Below are 26,562 nucleotides of genomic sequence, written 5' to 3'. Positions count from 1 at the left end.
TGCGTATAGAGATTTTTGTATTTTCATCAGAAAATCGAGCATTTTCATTAAAAACTGTCGCATTTGATGAAGTGGAACTGCTGATGATGATCATAACGGAACTCTTCAACGACGCATAGCTCGCATTTGGCGATTTGTCCTTTTCGTTATGTTTGTTAAGCAAGTTAGGTTTTTAGGCACATTTATGTCAATCTCAAGTCCTGAACATGGTATCCATGAGGAATCGAGGGAACTTCTCAAATCTTAAAGGCATCCGTATAGAATTTTATATATTTTCATCAGAAAATCAAGCATTTACATTAAAAACTGTGGCATTTGATGAAGTGGAACTGCTGATGATGATCAGAACAGAACTCCTCAACGACGCATAGTACACGTTTTGTGATTTTCAATTTCGATTTTGACTTGGATTGGGCCCCGGACTCCGGACTCGGACCCGTACTCGGACTCGGACCCAGACCCGGACCTTGACCCGGAAAACCACTATGATACCTAAACTAAATCAACCACTATGATTACCATAAAATGTATACATATTATCAAATAAAGTATAAGCACCGTTAAGTGGGTTAGGCTAGTAGTTAGAGAAGTCGGTTTTTTTCTATTAAAGATTATGTTATGTTAAATTATTCAGTTAGATATATATAACAATAAAAAAAATATGAACTTAATTGTTTTTATTATAACGACTTTATGGTGAGAGTTTCTAGTCCTAGTTTAGTAGTAGTAGAGTTTCTATAGTAATCGATCTAACAGGAAAAAAAGGCCAGGTAGACCGATTACTCGAACTAAGCGGAATTGCGAATTCATGCAGGCCGATTAGTCGATCTAACAGGAATTAAAAAGGCCAGGTAGACCGATCACTCGGGCGACATGGAATTGCGATTCCATGCAGTCCGATAGACGAACCAACGGAAAAAATAAATCCACGTCGTCCGACTAGTAGGACAAAGCAGTCGGACTACGTGGCCACAGGGAAAAAATGTGTCTTATCCGCCAGGCGAGCGCCACATGCACATGTAATTAAAATCATTATCAGATCTATTATCATTAAAAATTCATAAATATTTTATAATTTTCCAAACTAACAAAAATAAACAAGCCATTTGGCGATAAATATTTAATCCCATTAATGTTACATTTAAGTATCTATTAACACGCTTTTATATTAGGTCGACCTGTATGTAACTAACTTGTAATGGAATCTTGCAAGTTAAATTTGATCCACTTCCCGGTTTCCGATTGAGCTGAAATTTTTCATACACATGTAAGTCGGGCGACAATGCAATATTTTGGTACCATCGAGCTGATCTGATGATGGAGACAGGAGGTGGCCATTATTAGGTCGACCTGTATGTAACTAACTTGTAATGGAATCTTGCAAGTTAAATTTGATCCACTTCCCGGTTTCCGATTGAGCTGAAATTTTGCATTCACATGTAAGTCGGGTGACAATGCAATATTATGGTACCATCGAGCTGATCTGATGATGGAGACAGGAGGTGGCCATAGGAACTCTGTGATGAAACAACGCAACCTAATTGTGTTAGGGGTTTTTAGAATTGTCTCGATGAGTATTAGTTGTCTGTCGTAAGGAAAGTACAGTCAGCGTTAAAAGCGTGTACCAAAAATGAATTTTTTGCCAAAAACTTATTTTAACACGCTTTTATTAGATCGACCTGTATGTAAGATGTAACTATGTAATGGAATCTTGCAAGTTAAATTTGATCCACTTCCCGGTTTCCGATTGAGCTGAAATTTTGCATACACATGTAAGTCGGGTGACAATGCAATATTATGGTACCATCGAGCTGATCTGATGATGGAGACAGGAGGTGGCCATAGGAACTCTGTAATGAAACAACGCAACTTAATTGTGTTAGGGATTTTTAGAATTGTCTCGATGAGTACATATTAGTTGTCTGTCGTAAGAAAAGTACAGTCAGCGATAAAAGCGTGTACCAAAAATTAAATTTTTGCCAAAAACTTTTTATAACGCGTTCTTGCACGCTAACAAGTACCTAACCATGCATCACGTGAGCTAAGTAGGTAACTAATATTGTATCAGTAACAATGATCCCATCAAAACATTACATGTAAAAAGGTGCAAGTCTCGCAACGCTTTTACTACAAAAAAGTTTTGAGATGTAATGTGAAACCAAGTCGGTTATTTTAATCAGTGCCAGGGGGTGTTAAAACCGTATCAATAAGATATCTTTAATTTGTAATACGTATAATGACTTGGCCATCGCACGGCTGCATAATGACAAAAGGATCATCGTCACCTATTAAAAATAATTCTAATTGAATTGAGTTTGAGCATTACACATATTTACGAGTACGGTACGAGTAAAGCATTATTTGCGATTGCCAAGTCATTATATGTATTACAAATTAAAGATATCTTATTGATACGGTTTTAACACCCCCTGGCACTGATTAAAATAACCGACTTGGTTTCACATTACATCTCAAAACTTTTTTGTAGTAAAAGCGTTGCGAGACTTGCACCTTTTTACATGTAATGTTTTTGATGGGATCTCATCTCTTTTTGTAGGCAGTCTTTCTTTTCGAGTACTCATACCCATACTATGTATACACATATCATAACTAAACATATCTTCATTCATACTCACATCGTACATCGTAGTGTACCTTTACTTTACCTACTATTTGTAGGAACTGCAACAGTAACTTTGTAATATCATATATTTATATGGGATTACAAACTTACTTATGCAGTTCTTAGATCTTTAAAACGTGACTGATATTGCAATATTTTTAGGTTTACCCTTTATGTGGCCATTAAACCCTAACTCTGTACCAAATTTCAGCTCTCTGAGTTTATGGGAAGTACTAATTCTATTCTGATGATCATGAGTGAATGAATGAGTGTTATAAATGCGAAACTTTGCTTTCGCTTAACTTCGGAACTAAATGACCTACAGACTTGAAATTTTGGATTTTAAGTATGTGATTATAGCTTACTGGATGACGAAAATTTCTGCGTTCTGGTCTTATCCAGAGGTTCTCAAATAGGGGCCTGAAAATGCGGCGAAATGGTTCCAGTAAAGGATGGTACGGCAGTGTTTGCTTCGCGCTCGACTTACAGATTACCGGAAATATATTTATATTTAATTCGAGTGAAAGAGTAAAGCCAATTTAGAAGACAAAGACATGAAGGAAAACCTTTTATCAAAACGGATGTAGCTTAAGGGACCGGTTTTAAGGTTGTGTACTTTCGACAAGAATCCGCTTCCTATTTATTTCAGAAGGAAATACCTAAATCCTGGAATTATGATTGTTAGAAAATACGAAACGCTTCTAGAAAAGGTAGGAAATTTCATAATTGTAAAATAAATATGTTGGAACTTCAGCTACATTAAATAAATATAGGTATATATGGACATTCTTACACAAATTATCTAAGTCACACGGTAAGCTCTAGAAGGCTTGTGTTGTGCATGGGTACTCAGATAACGATATATAATATACAAATACTTAAATATATAGAAAACATCCATGACTCAGTAACAAATATCTGTGGTCATCACACAAATAAATGCCCTTACCGGAATTCGAACCCGGGTCCATCGGCGGCAGGGTCACTGCTCACTGGGCCACACCGGTCGTCAATCATGGTTTTATAGATATGTAAATGTATAAATCTACGTATGCTTGTATGTGCCTACCACCGTTGATAATACTACCTATTTCTAGTCCAGTCCGCATCAATAGTAGCGGATATAAACGATTGAACACTTTCCCATTTCTTTTACTCGTGCTTTTGATTCCCTTTCGAAAGCGCTGTGAAGGTATTGGCATGTACCTAAATAATAACACTATTAGTCACTTACCGTTCAAGGCAGCCTATTGTGACGGAGGGGTAACTAGGGAACCCTTTCACTGAGCATGGCCCGACATGCTCTTGGCCGATTTTTGTTAAGCTATTAGAGAATGGTAGATGGTAGATGCTCTTGACGCGTAGTCTGACCCGCTCCTTTTGATGCTGACTGTACCTATATGCGTAACATCGTTAGTACCTAATTTATGCTTAGACATGAGGATGAGATTATGATGAACTCACAGACGACCACAATTAAAAGGCCGGGTTCCTAATTGAATATCTCAAATTAAGTAATGGCCCCCTAGGAAATAAATAATTTGTATAGTGCTATATTTAGAACTGTTATTGATATTGCTATTAGTTTATAAATATCTGGGAGACCGAGCTTTGCTCGGAAAACATATAAAAACTCAAAAATGCGCGTTTTCCCGGAGATAAAACCTAGCTAGATCGATTTTTCGCCCCCGAATACCCTCATATAGCAAATTTCATCGAAATCGTTAGAGCCGTTTCCGAGATCCCCGAAATATACATATAAATATATAAACATATAAATAAATAAATAAATAAATACTAATGCAAGAATTGCTCGTTTAAAGGTACTAGTAGTTCGCCTCGAACTGATAACTCGCGGTTCGCCAAAAAGTTAGATCAATTGAATCTAGTCAGCAAAGGATCGAAAACCGCTTGCGATTTATTGCAACGTCTGTGGAGCCCTTAACTGATAGATTTAAGTGGATTTAAGTCACCATAGATTTTAATAAAATAGACAGTATCTGTGGTAGGTAAGCCGTAATCTTATATATATATATTTTTTTGTTTTTATAGATCTTGCCAATTATTTGAATATCGTAAATTAAAAAATCTATTTTAAATGTGTAAACTGAGCACTTTCATTTGATACCAGGCTCGACCATACTGTTTTGCAAATAAGATGACCAGAATAGCAAGACCCCCCCTCAAATAGCTTTTTGGCCTTCTAGGCCCTTCTAGCTCCATAACCCCTTGATCGAGCCTGCTCATAATTTAATGACTAAAATATAATGCCTTCATCTACTCGCTACGCTCGTGAATCTATTATAGAATCTTTCGCTTGCACGGGACTCAAAATAAGCACTCGAAGAAATATCAAACTTTGATCTCTTGTTGTACAAATAACTATTTTAAAACTTTCAAAAATGAAAAGATTCCAAATGTTCTTAGCCTAACCAACAAAGCATGCGACTTTTAGTGCTTTTAGGCCGCAGTTCGCGGCTTTTATTCTAACCACGACTCGTGGTAATGAACGTCATACTTTACGAGTAGGTACCTACCAGTACCTGAGGTAACTATATTTTAGAAATAACGAATCAGTTTATGACATCAGTCTGGTTACATTTCCTGTAATCCGAAGTAAGTACAATATACCAGGGATGTTGCGAATGTCCGCATCCGCAACCGCGGAACTTCCGCATTATTTTCAACATCCGCATCTGCATCCGCATCCGCATAAAATCGATGCGGATTTAATGCGGATGCGGATGTGGAACAGGTCGGTGCAGGAACGTCTTAGCATCGGCGTAAGTGCTAGACTGCTAGGTAATCGAACGAGCGAGCGAAGCGAAGTGAAGTTCTTACATTCAACTTGGAGCACACGGCTGGCTAGGGGCACGTCCCGGCATTTCGATGTTTTTAAGCTGAACTATCAGAGGATAGTTTGATACACAATAACTTAAGTAAATTTGTTCTAATTTAAATTAAATTGGGTAAACGTGTAGTTAAGGACATTATATTTTAGTCATTAAATTATGAGCAGGCTCGATCAAGGGGTTATTGAGCTAGAAGAGCTTAGAAGGCTAAAAAGCTATTTGTGAGGGGTCTTGCTATTCTGGTCATCTTTTTTGCAAGAAAGTATGGTCGAATTTGGTATCAAATGAAAGTGCTCGGCTTACAAATTTATAATAGGTACCTATAGTTTTTAAATTTACAATTTTAAAATAATGATCTAACATTTTATCGAACCGCGAGTTCTCAGTTCGGGGCGAACTACTAGTTAGCTTGGAACCTACTAATTTCTGTCAACTTTGAAGCAAACTATACAGGGTAATTTAACGTACCTATAGAAATGGAGGGACCGATTAATCGAACGAGCGAGCGAAGCGAATCGAAGTTCTTACATTCAACTTTGAACACGCGGCTGGCTAGCGGCACGTCCCGGCATTTCGATGTTTTTAAGCTGAACTATAGAGGATAGTTTGATACACAATAACTTAAGTAAATTTGTTCTAATTTAAATGAAATTGGGTAAACGTGTAGTCGAGGGTATTATATTTTAGTCATTAAATTATGAGCAGGCTCGATCAAGGGGTTATTGAGCTAGAAGAGCTTAGAAGGCCAAAAAGCTGTTTGTGAGGTGTCTTGCTATTTTGGTCATTTTATTTGCAAGAAAGTATGGTCGAGTTTGGTATCAAATGAAAGTGCTCGGCGTACACTTTCATAATATCGTTTACCATTTTGAAATAATTAGCAAGATAAAAATAAAATAAACATAATATAGTATTTGACATTTGACAGGAAATATTTCGGCTTACCACAGATACAGTATCAGTTAAGGGCTCCACAGACCTTGCAATGAATCGTACGCGATTTTCGTTCCTTTGACGACTGCATTGATATTTTTGGCGAACCGCGAGTTCTCAGTTCGGGGCGAACTACTAGTTTAGTCATTAGCCAAAAAAAGCTATCAGAAATTAGCAGTCAAGCGTGAGTGGGACTTAATGTACGGAACCCTTGGAACGCGAGTCCGACTCGCACTTGGCCGGATTTTTGAAATAAAAATTACTAAAATGTAATATATGACGTTTTTTATGTACCTATCTTGACATCCGCATCCGCAGATGTGAGCCTTTAAAAATCCGCATCCGCGATGTCAAAAAATCGGCATCTGCAACATCCCTGGTACATACTTACAAAGTAATCTCTCGTTTATCGGATTCAACCAACACCCAAACAATCCTACCTTTAAGAATGAAGCCCGACCCTTTTGTAGACAAAATAAACTGTTCACTGAATGCCCATCCGTTATCTGTGTAGGGTAGCACAATGAAAATACAGAAAAGAGACTCAAGGGAAGTCACGATTTCTATTGTTCTTGGTGGAAAATACTGCACAGTATTATGTGTAAGATAATGAAAGTACCTATAAGTACTGATACAAACATACATCGGCGCATTGAGTTCGTATTGAGAAGAGTCACGTGTATGTAATGTGCGTATTTTGGGTTAGGGAAGGCTAAATCGTTCCATACATCTAATATCTTTAAACGAGCAATTCTTGTATATTTTGTTATTTATATATATATTTCGGGGATCTCGGAAACGGCTCTAACAATTATTAACTCACATTTATAGACAATAACTCATGTTTTGATTTTTATTACACTTTAAAGTTTATTCTAAGACGCAATGTATTGAAAATTTTGTTATGTTTAAAGCGTGACTAACGCGAAATTTATTCAAACGATTCTCTAACGATTTCGATGAAAATTGCTATATGGGGGTTTTCGGGGGCGAAAAATCAATCTAGCTAGGTCTTATCTCAGGGAAAACGCGCATTTTTCAGTTTTTATATGTTTTCCGAGAAAATAAGCTCGGTCTCCCAGATATTGATTATTTATACGTGACAATATGCTGCAGGAAAAACCATCACTCTCGCTGAGCCGTAAACCTCGCACGGAACTCGCAAAAACCGAATGAACTGAAATATCACGAGATTGGCTGAGAAATGCGACAAGAGGACAAGATTGGGACAGACAGAGCTTGTGTGCTGCTGGATGCCCATCCTTTCACCAGAATCACTTCTCCCGTCTCCGTTCCTTCATGGCCAAAAAAATTAGACACCCAAACGAATGTGGTGTTTTGTTTGAGAATGCGTGTAGGTACTTATTTCAAAACGTCAATGTCTGGTGTTAAACAGGAAACAGCAAAGGTCCTGAGCTGGCTGCGGTCTCTGCCACAAGACGACAAACGTATCAGCGAGGAGGTGGACCGTCTCATCATTGAGCAGACTACCAGCGAACCGAAGTTCTCACCGAAGCTGTTGTGTAAGTAACTTTCAGAATACAGAACACAATCCGACATTAGCATTGAGATCGGTCTGACTGACCAAGTGGTGGTCAGCCAGTGAAGTACGAGGGCTGTTTGATAAGTACCCGTTTATGAAAAAAATAATCAGTTGTTTTTGTTTATATGCATTTATTTTTCTTCATAGTCTCCTTTTAACTCTATACACTTGTTCCACCTATATTCAAGCTTCAATAAACCATCCAAAAAGTATGATTTCGGAAAGTCATTAAAATAGGCCTCTGTGGCGGCAATGACTTCGTCATTTGATCCAAATCGCTTACCACCGAGCCATTTTTTCAGGTTGGGAAACAAAAATAAATCGCATGGGGTCAAATCTGGAGAATACGGGGGGTAAGGCAATAGGGCGTAGCGTAATTGTGTTAATTTAGCCATCACAACTCTAGACGAATGAGCTGGTGCGTTGTCGTGATGAGACAGTACTTTTTTATTTTTTAAATGGGGTCGTTTGTCCTTCAACCCAGCGTCAAATTCATCCAATAAATTGGCATAGTACTGCCCTGTTATCGTTTTCCCCTTTTCTAAGAACTCAATATGTATAATACCCTGCGAATCCCAAAAAACGGTCGCCATGACCTTTCCAGCCGATGGAACGATTTTTGCTATCTTTCGCGCAGGTTCACCCGGTAAAATCCACTGCTTCGACTGCCCTTTCATTTCCGGGGGGTAGTGGTGACCCACGTTTCGTCTACGGTCACGAAACGACGCAGAAACTCCTTCGGGTTACGTTTGAACACGGCCAAACACTGCTCCGTCGGTTCCGTTTTTGCTCCTCCGTGAGTAAACGCGGCACCCACCTCGCCGATACTGTCTTCATACCCAATTTTTCTTCTAATATGTTTTGTACCCGCTCGATTGGAACATTTACAGCATCAACGATTTCTCGAAGTTCAATTCGGCGGTCGGCTAAAACGATATTTTCAATTTTCTTAACCATATCGTCTGTAGTCACCTCAATTGGGCGGCCTGGGCGATCCTCATCAAAGACGGTTGTTCTCCCCGCTTAAACTCGTTAAACCAGTATCTGACGGTTGTCATAGAAGGAGCACATTCATGGTAAACCGCTTGCATTCTTACTTTTATTTCATCACATGTTTTTCCTTCCAAAAACAAGAATCTAATTACAGACCGATCCTGCTCTTTCTCTATTTTCACAATTTTAAGTTCACGCTTTCACTGAATCGCTGTCAAATGAGAAAAAAACAAAAGAATGCTGTTTTTTTTTTAAATTTTCCCACCTCTGAAAAATGGCTTAAAACGATTGTATACATATTTTCGGCCCGTGATATTAATACATTTTTCTACTCCAGCACTTAAATGTGTCAATTAAATGACTGACAGTGATATCTAAAGCAATGTCATTTGAATGCTTTGTCTATAGGCTCATAAGATGACTGCTAGCAGTCATCTTATGAGTATAATACAACTGCTTTATTTTTTTTAAAGATACAAGTTCCGATCATCTTGATTGAAAGAGGTATGTTTTCATTTACAATAATAACTCTTTTTTTTTTTTGAAATAATAACTCAATTTTTTTTAAATAATAACTCTTTTTTTTTAATAATAACTCTTTTTTTTAATAATAACTCTTTTTTTTTAATAATAACTCTTTTTTTAATAATAATTTTTTTTTTTGCTGCAGCTGTCATAGAAAAAGTAATGTATACAACAGCTCATAATTGGTTCTTAAAATTCTCGGGTCTTTTTTTACAAAACTCGACTTTTTTTTTTTTTTTTTTTGCTGCAGCTGTCATAGAAAAAGTAATGTATGCAACAGCTCATAATTGGTTCTTAAAATTCTCGGGTCTTTTTTTACAAAACTCGACTACGTCTCGTTTTGTAACTTCGACCCTTGAATTTTAAGAACCCTTATTATATCACTGTTGCATAAACTACTATTGGAAAACGGGTACTTATCAAACAGCCCTCGTAAGTATACGACATAGGTACCTAAGTAAGCATACTCTCCATTTGCAAAAGTTAGTGCTGTCTTCATGAGAAAACTACTGTAAAGCCTTAGAGTTAGTGGCGCCATGATGGCAGAATGGAGATGTCGGATGCTAACATAGGTAAATCATTGGTTCATGCAGATTCACGTAGGTAGCGGTGTGTAGGTTATTTCGTTGAGTAACACCTTTTCGCCTGGATGGACATCGATTCTTCATAAGTAATTCTCGCACATTCTATACATTAAAATTTGATAGAGCACCACCAATAAACCAATCAAGGTTAAAAAATAGGAAAACAAAACAACCAAGAGATCAGATCACAGGTCCATTGGCCAATTGATTGACATTTGACGCCATACAAATTCATACAAACGAATTAATGGGCCAAATTGGAAGTGATACTGTGCGATGCTGCAGCACGGTCTGTGATTGGTCGCGGTGGCCGGGGAGGTCTCGCCAATTGACATGATGAATCTGCCCGTATTGTTTTCCTTTCTGTTTAATGGGCGTTAAATGGGGTTATTGTCGCAAAAGTTGTTCCACTTAGGCCCACTTGCACCATTTCACTAACCCGGGGTTAAACGGTTAAACCTGCAGTTACCATGGTTACGAGTACAATTTGACACTTGGTTAACGGTATAATCGCTTAACCCTGGGTTTGTGGGATGGTGCAAGTGGGCCTTACAATTTAATATTGCAATTCTGACTTGATAAACACAAGTTAAAGCACACATACAATATATCGCACAATTGTGTTGATCCTAGTTCTTAGCTGCCTGTATTCCTTCATTAATGATAGTGACTTATGTACCTATTTATCCAGACTTGTTAAGTCATTTTTTCCTAAATATTGGAAAACCCAAAGAGTACCGACTTAAATGACAGTAGAAGTTAAAAGTCACTTAGCAACAACATACCTAGCTACGCTACGATCAGCTCAAGGTCACACACATCGCCTATAACTTAGACATTGCAATGACTTGGTTTACCTACTAATGAGTTGACTGATTATATAAGTTTCTTCATTAGAACTTCATAAACATATAAGTATACGTGACGTTCAAGTTTTGACCGCATTTCAACTACCTATAGGGAAACTAGTTTAATACTTTTCATGTCTCATGCTCTGAAAGAGGGTCATTGTTGTTCTAAAAGGTGTGCAGAAAATGATACGTTCCTGCACTAGAGCATTTTACGTTCCAAGTAGGATTTTATTTGTTGTTCCATAAAACGTGACGCTAATGGCGTCAGCAGGAAAACAAGACCTTACTGAGTGTCTGAAAAACAGTCTCGTCGGTTATAAAACCCGTACCATAGAGAAAAAAATACATAGAGTGCTCACTCCATACATCAGTTCAGACTATTAATTTCAGTGTCTACATCTAGCATCGAGTAGCGGAACTATCAGTACTGCTACTTGACAATAGATGTAGCACCGACCGGAAAGTCTTATCTCAACAGCATAAGACTTTCCGGTCGGTGGCGACATCTATTGTCAAGTAGCAGTACTGATAGTTCCGCTACTCGATGCTAGATGCTAATAGTCTTTTTGGTACTAAAACTGATGTATGGAGTGAGCACTCTATGTATTTTTTTCTCTATGCCCGTACCTAGAATGACAACTTCTGCCATTGTTTGTTTGCAGTCACCGACAAGACCGCCGTGAAAGCGTTCTGGGTGGCGCTGATCGTGAACCTGACGCGCGAGTTCTGCGGCTGCATCGCCGTGCTGGTGTACGCCAGCCACATCTTCGAGGAGGCCCGCAGGGACGAGAGCACCAGCATCGCGCTGTCGCCCAACAAGCAGTCCATCCTGCTGGCGCTCGTGCAGATCCTCGGCTCGTTCCTGGCGTGCCAGCTGGTCGATCGAGCCGGGAGAAAGGTAAGAACGGTTTAACCCCTCGTTTCCCAGGACCTCTCAAATCCATACAATTCCGACTCATATTGGAGCCACTGGGAACTGAGAGGTTAAGAAAGACTTCTCTCATCTTAGCATGTATCCCGATTGCATCCTCGCTGCTTCGGAGAGTAGGCTCCGCTTTCCGACTTTTCTTATCCACTTGGGTTGAGAGACTATTAGCCCACAAAGCTAAATAAGGGCAGCTAAGGGTAGGCAATGCTAGCGTTTGCTCCGCTTCCTTTTTGCAGGTTGAATCGGAAGGGCTTCATTGGCCATCATAAGCATAGGTAAATTTGTAGAAAATTAATGAAGTTTATTTTAACCCTAGGAGAGTACTTGGTAAATTGAGAACTGAACTATATCTTCGGTTTTTTTTTGCCATTTTATGTGCAAGTCAAATTACTGTGCCTACATAAATTGATTAAAAGGTTAGATAGGTAGGTACATGTAAAATACATCAAATTATCATAAAATTATTTATGTAGACGCAGGTACCTACTCCGTGCAAGCGTCCTTAACGTTACTCCTTTAATCATGCACAATTACAGACCCATTCATTAACTGCTAAACGTGAATGAACGGAAAATCTTCCACGCGTAATATCCAACAATTAAGTAAAATGGCACTGGTCCGACACGACATCGCACCGTGACAATGAGTAGTGCGTAACTATACGCTGTTTATTAAGTTACAAACAAAAGCAAAATACCGGTGGTTTTTAGGCTAGGTTTACTCGAAGCGGAAGTTCTATCTAAGTCGCAATTATTCTACCAGGGACATAAGACCGCTGCCGAGCTGTACCTTTTACAAGAACGTTAACCTACGTATATTATTTTACTAAGGGCCACTTAGACCATCCAGGCTTAGCCACTAACTTGGAGTTAAAACCGTTAACCCAGGGTTAAACCCGAGTTAGTGGCTAACCCTGGATGGCGCAAGTAGCCCTAACGACAGTGTAAGCACAGAAAATTGACGCAAATGCTGTTTAGTATAATGACTAGCAACCAGCCAGACATGCTGACGCACATAGCCCTATCAGTTGACCCGCGCACCACGTGCAAGAATCAATCGAAGACTCGTGCCAACAAAGGTCAATATACAGCACATGCTTACATAACGTAACGTGACTTATATGCGACTGATTTATTCTTGCGGAATCTAGTAACTTCCTATATACGTATATGTATTAGTAGCCAGGCACACGTCTTATATTATTTAGAAAGAAACCCCCACTCAGCATAATGCCGCGGCAATCCGTGGCGCTGGTTTGCAGTGGGGTTTCAGTAATTATTTATCACATGATAATTATCATATTAGGCAAAAACACCATGAACTCCACAATAATATTTTTTCACCTCAGCAGCTCGAACAAGGGTACTTTGCTACTTAAAAACAGTGAGCAAAATCGCATTTTGCTCACTGAGTGAGACAAAATGACATTCAAGTGACCTTAATATTCAAATGTCATTTCAACATGCGGGGTCTAATACAAGTTCGAAATACTTGGATTTTATTATCTGTGTCCCTTTCACGTCGTTAGCAAAAAGAAAGAGACAAAAAATTTTCAAACGACATTCAACGGTATATTGACGGTTTATAATAGACCCCCGAAAAACGTCAGAACGCATCGTTCCAAAACACATTCAAGTATGAATTCTTAATATGTAATTAATGAAAATAAAGTTTCAGATTTGATGAAAACACTATATTTTACGTAATTTATTGTACGATTAAAATAATGAACTCAAAAAATACACAGTATATCACGTAAAATAAATAATTATACTTTTAAGAATCTCTACAATAGTTTACAAATAGTAAGTATCCGTAATTCGGACCGTATCTTACAATGTTTTTTTTTTACAAAAAAAAAGTTGCCGATTCAAATGTCAATCAATTGATGGTCGTTGTTTTCATATATTACCTATTTTACTGCAATTTACTACGTTTGTTTGTTTGTTTTTGTGTTTGATTGTGATAATTATACTTAATTGTAAGTATATCTTAAGAAACATGACTAAATAGGTAAGTGATGAAGAAGGATTACATGTTTTCGGGTTGTCAATAGTTATTTGTACAACAAGAGATCAAAGTTTGATATTTCTTCGAGTGCTTATTTTGAGTCCCGTGCAAGCGAAAGATTCTATAATAGATTCACGAGCGTAGCGAGTGAATCTAATTTAGAATCTTGAGCGTAGTAAGGGACTCAAAAGCGCACGAGATGTAAATAACTTTGATCTCGTGTAGTACACAACATTTTTCACCTCAGCAGTGAGAACATATTAGAGAACCCGAAAAATGTATTCCTTCTTCATCACTTACCTCTATTCACTCATGTTTTCTTAAGATATACCAACAATTAAATTTTCACCTCAGCAGCTCGAACAAGGGTACTTTGCTACTTAAAAACAGTGAGCAAAATCGCATTTTGCTCACTGAGTGAGCAAAATCGCATTTTGCTCATTTTGTCTCACTCAGTGAGCAAAATGCGATTTTTCTCACTGTTTTTAAGTAGCAAAGTACCCTTGTTCGAGCTGCTGAGGTGAAAATAATTATTGTCATCATCCAGTATACAGTAGCAACCGTTAGCAGAAAGTAATGTCAAGAGAGTTCCTTGAACGTCGAAGACAGCAGGCCGGGGTCAAAATCTGCGCACTATTGGACTGCCCAGTTTACTTTGAACACCTCGCTCCACAGACAATCCAACCTCTAGACATAGCATAGTCGCGCTACCCCCTCTGCCACACATATTACGGTAGCGTTACTCCATCTTCGAGTCAATCCCGTGCCGTGATTGGTCCGTGTCTTTGAACGGGCCAATCACGGCACGGGATTCGCTCACCTCGTCCCCCCGCACCCCCGTATTTTTGGCAGCATCGGTTTCATGAAAGAATTGGCCTAAGCTCAGTCTAGAGGTTGGATTGTCAGTGCCTCGCTCATACCCAATTGTCAACAGTACAAATCGCTAAGCGGGCGAGGCTTAACGATCTCTGTTGCTGTCAATTGGCTATGAGCAAAGTGCCAGATGTGGAGGAAACTTAAAAGTGTACGAGTAGACATGTTGGGAAATAGCCAACACCAACACTGCTTCAGACCTCACTATCTACCAGGGATGTAACGGATGTGGTTTTATCGGAACCGAAAGCGGAACCAGATGTTTTAAATTTAGTTTATCGGAACCAGAAACGGAATCGGAACCGAAAACGGAACCGGAACCAGAACCGGAGCCTGACTAGCGTGAGACAGTACCTACTGTCAGTAGGTACACATTATACAACACAACATACGAATAGGTACTTTAAATTCAACAACACGAATAAATCAAAACATCTAATTACTGCAGCACGTGGCAAACGGGGCTATGAGTGAATGACTGGTATAAACCTGTTTGTTTTTGATGTACGCCGCTCATGTCCCGCTGCCGCGCCAAGCATTGACATCCGAAACATCCGTTTCAAAAGTAACGGGACCGGAACAGAAACGGATGTGTAATACCAAACGGAAGTTCCGACTTAACCAGGGGCGTATTTACCCTAGGGCCAAGGGGGCCATGGCCCGGGGCGGCAGGCCGCAGGGGGGCGGCGAAGCCGCCCCCTCGCGGCTCGGCTTTTTCTGGGCGCCTTTTATAATCAAACTTAGCTATATTTTTTATTATATTTTAATTGACATTTAAATTAATAAACAAACGAATGCTTCAAACCCCACCAATTGCTTAAAATATCTACCAACAAGTACCTAAATTAAGCAACGTTTTCGTTCAAGAAGTATTAGTACGGCGTGATCAGTTGTTAGCCGAGTTGAGGAAGCGCAAAACGTCATTCGGCATAGTGACGACCAATTTTGTCTTCTTAGGTAAGTAAATTAGACACAATGTCTGAGGCAGAAGTTAGAAGGAATGCTGTAAACCTTCAAACAGTATACCCGTTAAATCTCGCGGTAGACCTACAAGACGAATGTGTTTTATTAAAACATTTTTTGACCGCTTACGAAAATAAAATGAGCTTAAGGCAACTATAAGCTTACTCATAAAAAATAAGGGCGTTAAAGAAGCATTCCCATATGTAGAAATTGCGTTGCGCATTTTTCTTTGCACCGCAGTGACTAATTGCAGTGCAGAACGATCATTTTTTGCACTCAAAAGAATAAAAAAATATCTACGTTCCACTATCAGCGAAGAGCGCCTGAATAGCTTAGCTCTTCTTAAAATAGAAGCTGAGCTGACAAACGTTTTAAATTACGACAGCGTCATTGATGATTTTGTCAACCAATTTGTACATTTTGTACATAGTAAAACAATGTACATACCTAGTAACGGCACCAGTCATGGGACATTTAACCTTTTCGACGCCGCGTCAAACACAAAAGCTGTCTCTCAGACGCCACGTCACCGAAGTGTCAAAACTGAAATTGAACTTTACGCATATGTACTTAGGTCTATGTTGCTCTGTGGTATATGACCGATAATACGTCTTTGGCGTAGGACCTGCGGTGCGTATATATCGGTCATTGGCGTCCAAAAGGTTAAGAGGAAATTTGGAGTAGGTATTTGTGATATTTCCCTGATACATGTAAAAATTCTACCGCTTAGCGTGTTAAAAGATGAATGTCCTATCCTTCTTTCACGTTTCAGGTGTACCTATTGTATCAAAGATACTGCAATTAGTTTCCACATAATTAACAAATTAAAAAAACTATGTTTTATTTCTCCAGTGATGGACACCAAAGCTCCAGTAATGGAACCCCGGTAATGGACGTGGATCCAGTAATGGGCCCCCTATAATGGACATACCATACTTATCAGTATAAGATATTGGAATAGGGAATAAGTTTTTGGCAAAAAACTAGTTATTCGTAATTTTTAGTATAAGCTTTTATGTAAGAATGTATTTTTCCTTCCACAGCCAACTAATACTCATCGAGACAATTCTAACAAACCCAAACACAATTAGGTTGCGTTTATCACAGATTTCCCATGGCCACCTCCTGTCTCCATCATGAGATCAGGTTCATGTTATCATACTCGTATTGCGTTGTCATCCGATTTGCATACGTATCCAAAATTTCAACTCAATCGGAAATCAGAAAGTGGCACTAATTCAACTTTCAAGATTTGAACCACACTAACTAACATACAAACTATAACATATATGGCCAGTCAAATAAAATTTTGTAAAAACGATATTAATTTATCCGAAGTCCGAGGAGACCTCCTGACATAGTTCGTAAGTAACTACATTACACTTCTGTACTGTTTAAACATGAAATTACGCCATGGCAAGCATTATTATGTAAATTGTCCCATCATAGGAGGTATGCAGTTTTACAGCTCCTATAATGGGATTGGGCAAAATACCACTATTTTTTATACATCTCTAGAGTCACAACATAGTGTGTTGTATACCTTATGTCATGGTATATCTAATTAACAAAACACATTCTAGTTTACACCAAGTAATAATTAATTACAATTGAATATATGAACTCAACTTTCTTAGCGAAGTTGTTAAGAATTCTTACTGGTTATTTTTTTCAGTGACACGACAACTTTTGGGTTGACGCCAATTTCTTAAAAAGTAACCGAAATTAATAAAAAGTCAAACTTAAACTCTATAACTCTTATTTATGGTAAAATATTGCCAGTGTTTATAAACTACTTTTAGATACTTATTTTAGAGGATTTGTGGTTTTATGTCCCACGTTACGTTCCACGTCCATTATAGGGGTGTCTATATATGTGAGTAAAGGTAAATGTTTAGTTTTTTTTTATTTCACACCCCAAAGGTACTTTTTGCAGGTTTTTTTTTTCTTAAATAAAATACTTTATCGTCACTGATTAAGGGGGGGCGGCAAATCAAAATGGCCCGGGGCGCCAAATTTGTAAATACGCCTCTGGACTTAACGGAAACGGAGCTCCGTAACATCCCTGCTATCTACCCTATTTCTATACACACAAGTATTATTCCCCTCACTGCAGCCGCTCCTCGCCGTAACGAGCCTGGTCGCCGGCTTCAGCATGTGTGTGCTCGGCGTGTGGTTCTACCTGCAGAGCATCGGCGTGTACATGGCGGGCTGGGTGCCCATCGTGGCGCTCTGTGTATGCATCTTCGCCGACGCGTCGGGCCTACAGCCGCTGCCCTTCGTCATTATGACAGAAATGTTCAACTTTCAGGTGAGCTTTTAATCTCCCATAATTTGAAGAAGTTATGTCATACGATTGCCAAATAATATCGCAAATAACTCCCGAAAAATTTATTGGTTTTTTGCTCTTCTCCTGTCAGGTAGTACTGACGCCTGATGCAAAAGGCAGGCAAAAAATATCTGATAAGAAAATATTGCTATTAAAATATTTCAGGCGTAAATCAGCACCACACTAAACTATGTCGAAATTTTTTAAAATAGACGGAAATAGGCGACAGCCCACCAAGATGCAGCACTAAGGGACCATGGACAAAAAGCATGGCCACTTTATAAATGAATTTCATTCATATAGCCTGTATATGGAGACCCCGTGTTAACACTGCATGAAGTGATTTTTCTAACGGAAGCCACTCGCCCGTGAATAAAATCATCTGATAACATACAGTTTTACACTTTATAAAACGTTCGTCAGTACACTTAAGCTTTGGATTCCTCCAAAAACGGTGCCGTCATATTACGGCCGCTATATAGCGTTGACTGACGTCACTAGAACGTTGTCTATGTAAACAAGATGGCGCGGTTTCCTAGACGGTAAGATGACGGCCGTCATGACCTTGTCGATAGTTTCGTGAACGTTTTATTAGATAGCGGTGACGCCATTTTGAATAAATGACACGAGATTTGAATAAATTATTCCGTACTACGATTATTTTCCTCTTCTGATGATATTTCATCCTCCAAGTAAATTATAGATGATCAAGCAAATCTTGTCAGTAGGAAAAGGCGCGAAATTCAAATTTTCTATGGGACGTTATCCCATCGCGCCTACATTTTTCAAATTTGCCGCTTTGACCTTGGTGGATGACGGTGTGTTATGACGCCGTGGTACTTTCCACATGTCGCCACCGTAAAGACGGCCGTCTTTTGCTGCCGCTATATGACGGCACCGTTTTCGGAGGAATCCAAAGCTTTACCTAAACCCCTTGTTTCGCAGCTCCGCGGCACAGTGGCGACGCTCATCACGGCCATATCCCTCGGCACAGACTTCGCGCTGCTCAAACTGTTCGCGCCGCTCATCGCGCGGATCGGCTACCACTCCATCTTCTGGGTATTCAGCTTCATCTGCCTCGCCAACGTGTTCTACCTCATCTGGTGCGTGCCCGAGACCAAGATGAGGAGTCTAGAGGACATATACGCCGACTTAGAGGGGAAAAAGAGGACCAAAGGCGAGAAAGTCGTGGAAACTAATCATGTGTGAATGCGAACTTGTAGTCACTTTGGATATGATCTGACGTTGATAAAAACTAGTAAATAAGGCAGCTCATAACAATTAGACATCAGTGGCAGTCAAAGCTGTAACGTCAAGTATATAGAAGGCTAAGGCTGCGTTTCCACCAGAGATGTGCGTGGATGCGTACCGACTGTACCGAGCGAGGGATGTGTTTGTTAAGAACCAATAGAATCACTTATTACATTTGTTTTCGCTCAGCAGGAGTGACTATTGGTTGGTTCTTAACAAACACATCCCTCGCTCGGTACGCATCCACGCACATCTGTGGTGGAAACGAAGTGCAAGTATATTATTATTAATTTTGTTTGTGGAGTCTTGTAAGAATTGTTATTATCATAAATAACATCTTTGTGATATTTAAAAAGTAAGTCTTTAAAACCGTGAGTGTTATAAATTGTATATTATAGTGTTAAAGAGCTGTATGTATTATAGTACCTAGTATGTACACTAATTATCATAATATTGTACATAACCTAAATATTTTAAAAGATCTCAGTTATGTTTATCTGAGAACAATTGTGATAAATATATTCTAATATAAGTACCGAATTAATTTGTGTTTATGTTCTTTTCCCTGTATTCCACAATATTTCATCTGAAATTATCACGAGTGTTATGTTACATACAGAGCGTAGCGAGAGACTAAGTACCTGAAGCAATTTCTCAATCTTGTTTAAATAAATAAAAGAGTTTCGAGTTTTAGAAGATTTATTATAATAAATAACCAGCTTAGTTTACAAAAGCTTTTTTTTATTTTTTTATTTTATTTTATTGAAAATATCATTTTGAAACGAACCCAAGGACAATATAACTAATTATTGCCAGTCGCTAAAATAACTGCCTTATTAAAATATGTTCCCTTGGGGCCGTTTCTATTAAAAAAAGACTAGTCATAAACAACATCGGTTATACTTTTCTGTACACTTACTTAATGCGTGGAAGTTTATAGACGAACAAACACAACACTTCCACGATCGTATAACAATCTATTCGACTGACGTATTTTTTACTTACATTTCGTAAAGCTTATATCTATGTCAATAGCAATGTAATCCGGTTTTTTGTGAAAATCTGCTTAAAAGTTTCAACTTTGTCGGTAATACACAAGAAATAAGCTTACAAACGCACACAGTGTTGAAATCATAACCCTTCCTTTGGATTGACCGTATTTACATAAAAACCGAATTGCATGTCTACTAGAATTCTGCGAGTTAAGTATAAATCGCATGTTTAAAGTCAAAAATGTCTGATCATCGTCATAGACTAATAACACTAGACCGCCAATCCTCTTGACCATCGCGTAACCGAACCGCTGCTTACTTTCGTAACCGACATCTAGCGGCAAGTAGCGGTACTGATAAATCCACTGCTTGACGTACGCGCTGGGCAAGGGGATTGGCGGTCTAGTGTTATTAGTCCATGCCATCGTCGTCAAGCGATCTGTTAAACATTCTAAATCAACCGATCTATGATCGATTATCGTTACTATATGGATTGATCGACGCAGCGATGGAGCGACATTTCATTCGGATATGTACATTTGCTTTAGGACTAAATTACTATTACTCACTGGCGTTATTTGTGGACGAAGTTAGCTTTGTTCTTCGAATGTCTTTTTATAATTTCGAGTAAAAAAATGCGTTTGCTTAGCGTGTGCCGGACCTAGTACCATAGCACAGAATAAATAATAGTACTAAGTACAGAAGACTCACTCTCTAAAAAAACGCGTCTGTTACGATCAGGACAGATATGGCCGCTAGGTGGCGACAGCGCCACGCGCAGCTTATGGCTAGCCACCAAAATTGGTGTGGAACGGATGTACTTTTAGCTACCTGTAGCAAAGCGACGAAATCACGGAGTGAGACACGCCTGACCTTAGACAAATGAAATCTATATATATAAATGCAAGTGTCCTGACTGACTGACTGACTGACTGACTGACTGACTGACTGATTCATCAACGCAGAGCCGAAACTACAAAAGCTAGAAAGTTAAAATTTGCACACTAGGTTGCATTTATAAAGTGTACAAGAGATAAGAAGCGATTTTGAAAAATTCAACCCCTAAGGGGGTTAAAAAGGGGATGAAATGTAGTATGGGGTTCAAGTTTTATTTTAAGCTAGGAATTTGAAACTTTGTAAAAATGTATTATATTAAAAAACAAGAAAACTAATTTCAGCGTTTTCGAAAACTCATCCCCCAAGGTGGTGAAAAGGGGGTTGAAAGTTTGTATGGAGATCAAATATTTTTGTGAGTGTGGGACTTGAAACTATGTATGTGGGTATATTATTATAAGACAGGAAAAGTAATTTCAGCGTTTCTGAAAATTCATCCCCCGAGGTGGTGAAAAAGGGGTTGAAAGTTTGAATCCATTCAAATGCTTTGAAACTTCTTAGAAAGGCATAATAGCCGATTACAAAAAAAAGTAATTGTGACGTTTTAGGAAATTCAACCCCTAAGGGGGTTAAAAAGGGGATGAAACTTTGCCTTGGGGTGCAAATTTTATTTTAAGCTAGGACCTTGAAACTTCGCAAAAAGGTATTAAATTAAAAAACAACAAAACTGATTTCAAGGTTTTTAAAAAGTCATCCCCCGAGGTGGTGAAAAAGGGGTTGTAAGTTTGTACGGAGATCAAATATTTTTGAGAGTACGGGACTTGAATATTTGTATAAAGCCATATTATTAGAAATCAAGGAAAGTAATTTTAGCGTTTTTAAAAATTCATCCCTTAAAAGGGTTAAAAAGGGGATGAAAGGTTGTATGGGGTTCAAGTTTTATTTTAAGCTAGGAATTTGAAACTTTGTATAAATGTATTATATAAAAAAATAAGAAAACTAATTTCAGCGTTTTCGAAAATTTATCCCCCAAGGTGGTGAAAAAGGGGTTGAAAGATTGTATGGAGATCAAATATTTTTGTGATTGTGTGACTTTAAACTTTGTATATGGGTATATTATTATAAGACAGGAAAAGTAATTTCAGCGTTTTTGAAAATTCATCCCCTAACAGGGTTAAAAAGGGGTTGAAAGTTTGAATCCATTACAATGCTTTGAAACTTTTTAGAAAGGCATAATAGCCGATTACAAAAAAAGTAATTGCGACGTTTTAGGAAATTCAACCCCTAAAGGGGAAAAAACGGGGATGAAACTTTATCCTGGGGTGCAAATTTTATTTTAAGCTAGGACCTTGATACTTCGTAAAAAGGTATTAAATTAAAAAACAAGAAAACTAATTTCAGCGTTTTTAAAAATTCATCCCCCAAGGTGGTAAAAAAGGGGTTGAAAATTTGTACGGAGATCAAATATTTTTGAGAGTGCGGGACTTGAATCTTTGTATTTGGGGATATTATTAGAAGACAGGAAAAGTTATTTCAGCGTTTTGTAAAATTCATCCCCTAACAGGGTTAAAAAGGGGTAGAAAGTTTGTATGGAGTTCAAATTTTATTTTAAGCTAGGAACTTGAAACTTCGTAAAAATATATGTTATTAAAATACAAGAAAACTAATTTCAGCGTTTTTGAATATTCATCCCCTAAGGTGGTGAAAAATGGCTTGAAAATTTGTATGGATATCAAACATTTTTTCGAACGCGGGACTTGATTCTTTGTATTTCGGGATATTATTAAAATACAGGAAAAGTAATTTCTGCGTTTTGTAAAATTCATCCCCTAACAGGGTTAAAAGGGGTTGAAAGTTTGAATCCATTACAAATGCTTTGAAACTTCTTAGAAACGCATAATAGCCGATTACAAAAAAAAAAAAATTGCAACGTTTTTGGAAATTCAACCCCTGAGGGGGTTAAAAAGGGGATGAAAGTTCGTCTTAGGGTGCAAATATTATTTTAAGCTAGGATTTTGATACTTCGTAAAAAGGAATTAAATTAAAAAACAAGAAAACTAATTTCAGCGTTTTTAAAATTCCCCCAAGGTGGTAAAAAAGGGGTTGAAAATTTGATGAAACTTTGCCTTGGGGTGCAAATTTTATTTTAATCTAGGACCTTGAAACTTCGCTAAATGGTATTAAATTAAAAAACAACAAAACTAATTTCAGCGTTTTTAAAAATTCATCCCCCGAGGTGGTGAAAAAGGGGTTGAAAGTTTGTACGGAGATCAAATATTTTTGAGAGTGCGGGACTTGAATCTTTGTATAAAGCCATATTATTAGAACCCAAGAAAAGTAATTTCAGCGTTTTTAAAAATTCATCCCTTAAAAGGGTTAAAAAGGGGTTGAAAGATTGTGTAGGGTTTAAATTTTATAAAATAAAATTTGTAACCTAGCTACGAATTTGTAACTTTGTAAAAAGTTACTTCATTAAAAGAGAAGAAAACTAATGTCAGCGTTTTGTCAAAATTCAACATTTAAGGTGGTGAAAAAGGGGTTGAAAATTTGTATGGAGGTCAACATTTTTTTTAATGCGGGACTTGAATCTTTGTATAATGACATAATTATTATTAGAATACGAGAAAAGTGATTTCATCGTTTTTAAAAATTCATCCCCTATAAGGGTCCAAAAGGGGTTGAAAGTTTGTATAGGGTTCAAATTTTATTTAAAGCTAGGAACTTGAAACTTCGTAAAAAGGTATTTTATTAAAAAAACAAGAAAACCTATTCAGCGTTTTTAAAAATTCATCCCCCGAGGAGGTTAAAATGGGGTTCATCCTGGTAGAATGTTCGCGATCCCAGGACGCCTCCCCAAACGGCATATTGTGGGAAACGCCGGTGTGGGTTTAGTGGGTAGGCTCCTTCCCTTTTTTCATAACTGAAAAGAGCTGGGAGGCGAGTCCCATATACCCCCCATTATGGGCCCACGTCGGGGCCAGGGGGACGATGCGTAACAGCATTCTCACATTGACAAAAAAAAAGGTTAAAATGGGGTTGAAAGTTTGTATGGAGATCAATTATTTTTGAGAGTGCGGGACTTAAATCTTTGTATAAAGCCATATTATTAGAACACAAGAAAACTAATTTCAGCGTTTTTTAAAATTCATCCCATAACAGGGTTAAAAAGGGGTTGAAAGTTTGTATAGGTTATAATTTTGTTTAAAGCTAGGAACTTGAAGCTTCATAAAAGGTAACAGAAAAGAAAACTAATTTCAGAGTCTTTGATAATTCATCCCCCAAGGTGGTGAAAAGGGGGTTGAAAATTTGTATGGAACCCAAATATTTATTTGAGTGCGGGACTTGAATCGTTGTATAAATGCATATTATGTATTAGAATACAAGAAAAGTAATTTCAGCGTTTTTAAAAATTCATCCCCTAAAGGTTAAGAGTTGGACTTAAACAGGGGTTGAGAGTTGGTAGAGGGTTCAAATTTTATTTAAAGCTAGGAACTTCAAACTTCGTAAATAGGTAGTTAGGTAGTAGGTTTTATTGAATAGTGGACTTGAAAATCTTTTAGGGGTTGAGTGAGATTATATCGAGAACAATTTTATTTAGTTAGGGGCTTGAAACTTCGTAGCCAGGTTGTGAAAGACAAATCTCATGCGTTGTATAATAATTAACAAATGATTAACTGTCCCTACTGCTATCTTTTGCTGCATAATGTTCTAAGCTAATGTAGAATTTATAACCACCAATATACAAATCCACGCGTACGAAGTCGCGGGCAACAGCTAGTATAATATACGTACGTGGGTATGAGATAGATGGCGCTGCACAACCATTGGGTTCAGCCCCAGCGCTAGAAGGTTTCTTATGGTACATGTCCATATGGAATAATGGTTAACATACATAATTACGTGACAACAATGAGGTATAATCGACTAATCGATAGATTCTAACGAGTACATCGCAATCAAAGTTATGAACACAATCTCAAAATAAAATAAACAAACCAAATTGCTTGTTTTGTGAAAAATAAGTCTGGGAAGTACTGGATGTGAATTTAAGATAATATACGCAATTTATATCGCTTATTTATAAAACGGTATACCGGGTGTGGCAATATAACAGGAGCGATCAATCAAGCCTGTGTATGGTAAGAATCCCGACAAGTCAACTTTTTTGCGTTTTTCTCGAGAAATATTTGTTTGCTATCGGCACGACCCAGGTTTGAGCCCGCGATATACCACCGCACACACACGAAAGGTTAAACAAAGTTGTTGAGGAAATATTGTATCATTTGAGGAGTACAATCTATGTTTTAATTATTTGCTCGTGTTACACCCGGTATAAAACAACATTATATTACAATTTGAGCCTTACGCTGCCGCACCGGGCACATATGACCGATTTTAGTATGCAAATTACGAGCGCCACGTACAATGTTATGAAATAATTGTTCTTATATAGGAAATGATTATTGGTTACAAAAATATATACAGGGTGCTTCCTGTAACAGGAGCAATAAATTAAACTAAAGGCTGTACTCCTCAAACTGACCAACATTTGTTCAGCTACTTTTTCATACAAAATAAATATTGCCTTCAATGTACACTGATATCAGTGTGTTTGACGTTGCTTGTCACGCTTTAAACATAACAAATTTGCAATACATTGCATCTTAGAATAAACTTTAAAGTGTAATAAAAATCAAAACATGAGTCATTTTCAAAAGTTGCTGAACAAATGTTGGTCAGTTTGAGGAGTACAGCCTACAGTTTAATTATTGCTCCAGTTACAGGAAGCCCCTGTATATGCAAAAGTACTATAGACTGTTTCACTTTATTCCTAAAATCGTCATTAGACTTTCTCACGTAAGAATAATATAATAGTGCTAACAGAAAAAACGCGCTCTAATAATAGCATTTCCACTAGTGTGTTCCATAATGCCAACTCCAAATGTATTCAAGTCAATAGGCGAAAAGCTGAATGGGAACTAAATGTATGTAGTGCTATTAAAATAAGCAAGATTTTTAAGTTTAACATTATTACAACTTGTGCTCTATTCTCTAAAAAGTACTTGATTTCAATTAAACTTCAGTCTTTTCTAAAATTTCGAAATTCAACACAATTAAATCAAAATCTATTTCTAGCCGTTCCTATCGTGGGCCTAAGGAGGATGTGTTCGATGATATTTGTGTAAAAAATATTACAAAAACGACATATGAACTGATTTTCTTATACATAAAGGAAAAATTGATGACTATATATTTATTAACCAGTTTCATAATATGGTTTTTGTGAAATAATATTTTTTAAATTGCCTTTTAAATCGTATTCCACTATTACAATAAAAAAGATCTATATTACATCTAGATTTACGTTTCATACATTTGGACATAGTTTTTAGGAAATTCTGTCTGCATGGGACCGTTTGATAAGAGCGATTTCATTATAGCGCCTTCTATATTAGCAAAGTTTGGTTTGAGCGTGACACT

General features: G+C 37.8%; 1 protein-coding gene across 1 annotated transcript in view; it reads left to right on the top strand.

The window, feature by feature from the left end:
• LOC134658027 (facilitated trehalose transporter Tret1-like) overlaps positions 1-19,348 on the top strand; it is a 54,353-nt gene extending 35,005 nt beyond the window's left edge. Inside the window, exons 5-8 of the mRNA XM_063513631.1 lie at positions 7,802-7,928; positions 11,564-11,799; positions 17,792-17,986; positions 18,950-19,348. Coding sequence (XP_063369701.1) covers positions 7,802-7,928; positions 11,564-11,799; positions 17,792-17,986; positions 18,950-19,213 — 822 coding nt within the window. The 3' untranslated portion in view covers positions 19,214-19,348. The remainder of the gene's footprint in view (positions 1-7,801; positions 7,929-11,563; positions 11,800-17,791; positions 17,987-18,949) is intronic.
• Positions 19,349-26,562: the final 7,214 nt, after the last annotated feature.

This window comes from Cydia amplana, chromosome 21 (assembly GCF_948474715.1).
Source record: "Cydia amplana chromosome 21, ilCydAmpl1.1, whole genome shotgun sequence".
Classification (NCBI taxonomy): domain Eukaryota; kingdom Metazoa; phylum Arthropoda; class Insecta; order Lepidoptera; family Tortricidae; genus Cydia; species Cydia amplana.
The sequence above is the reverse complement of the archived record's forward strand: the minus strand, read 5'-3'. Positions and strand labels throughout refer to the sequence as shown.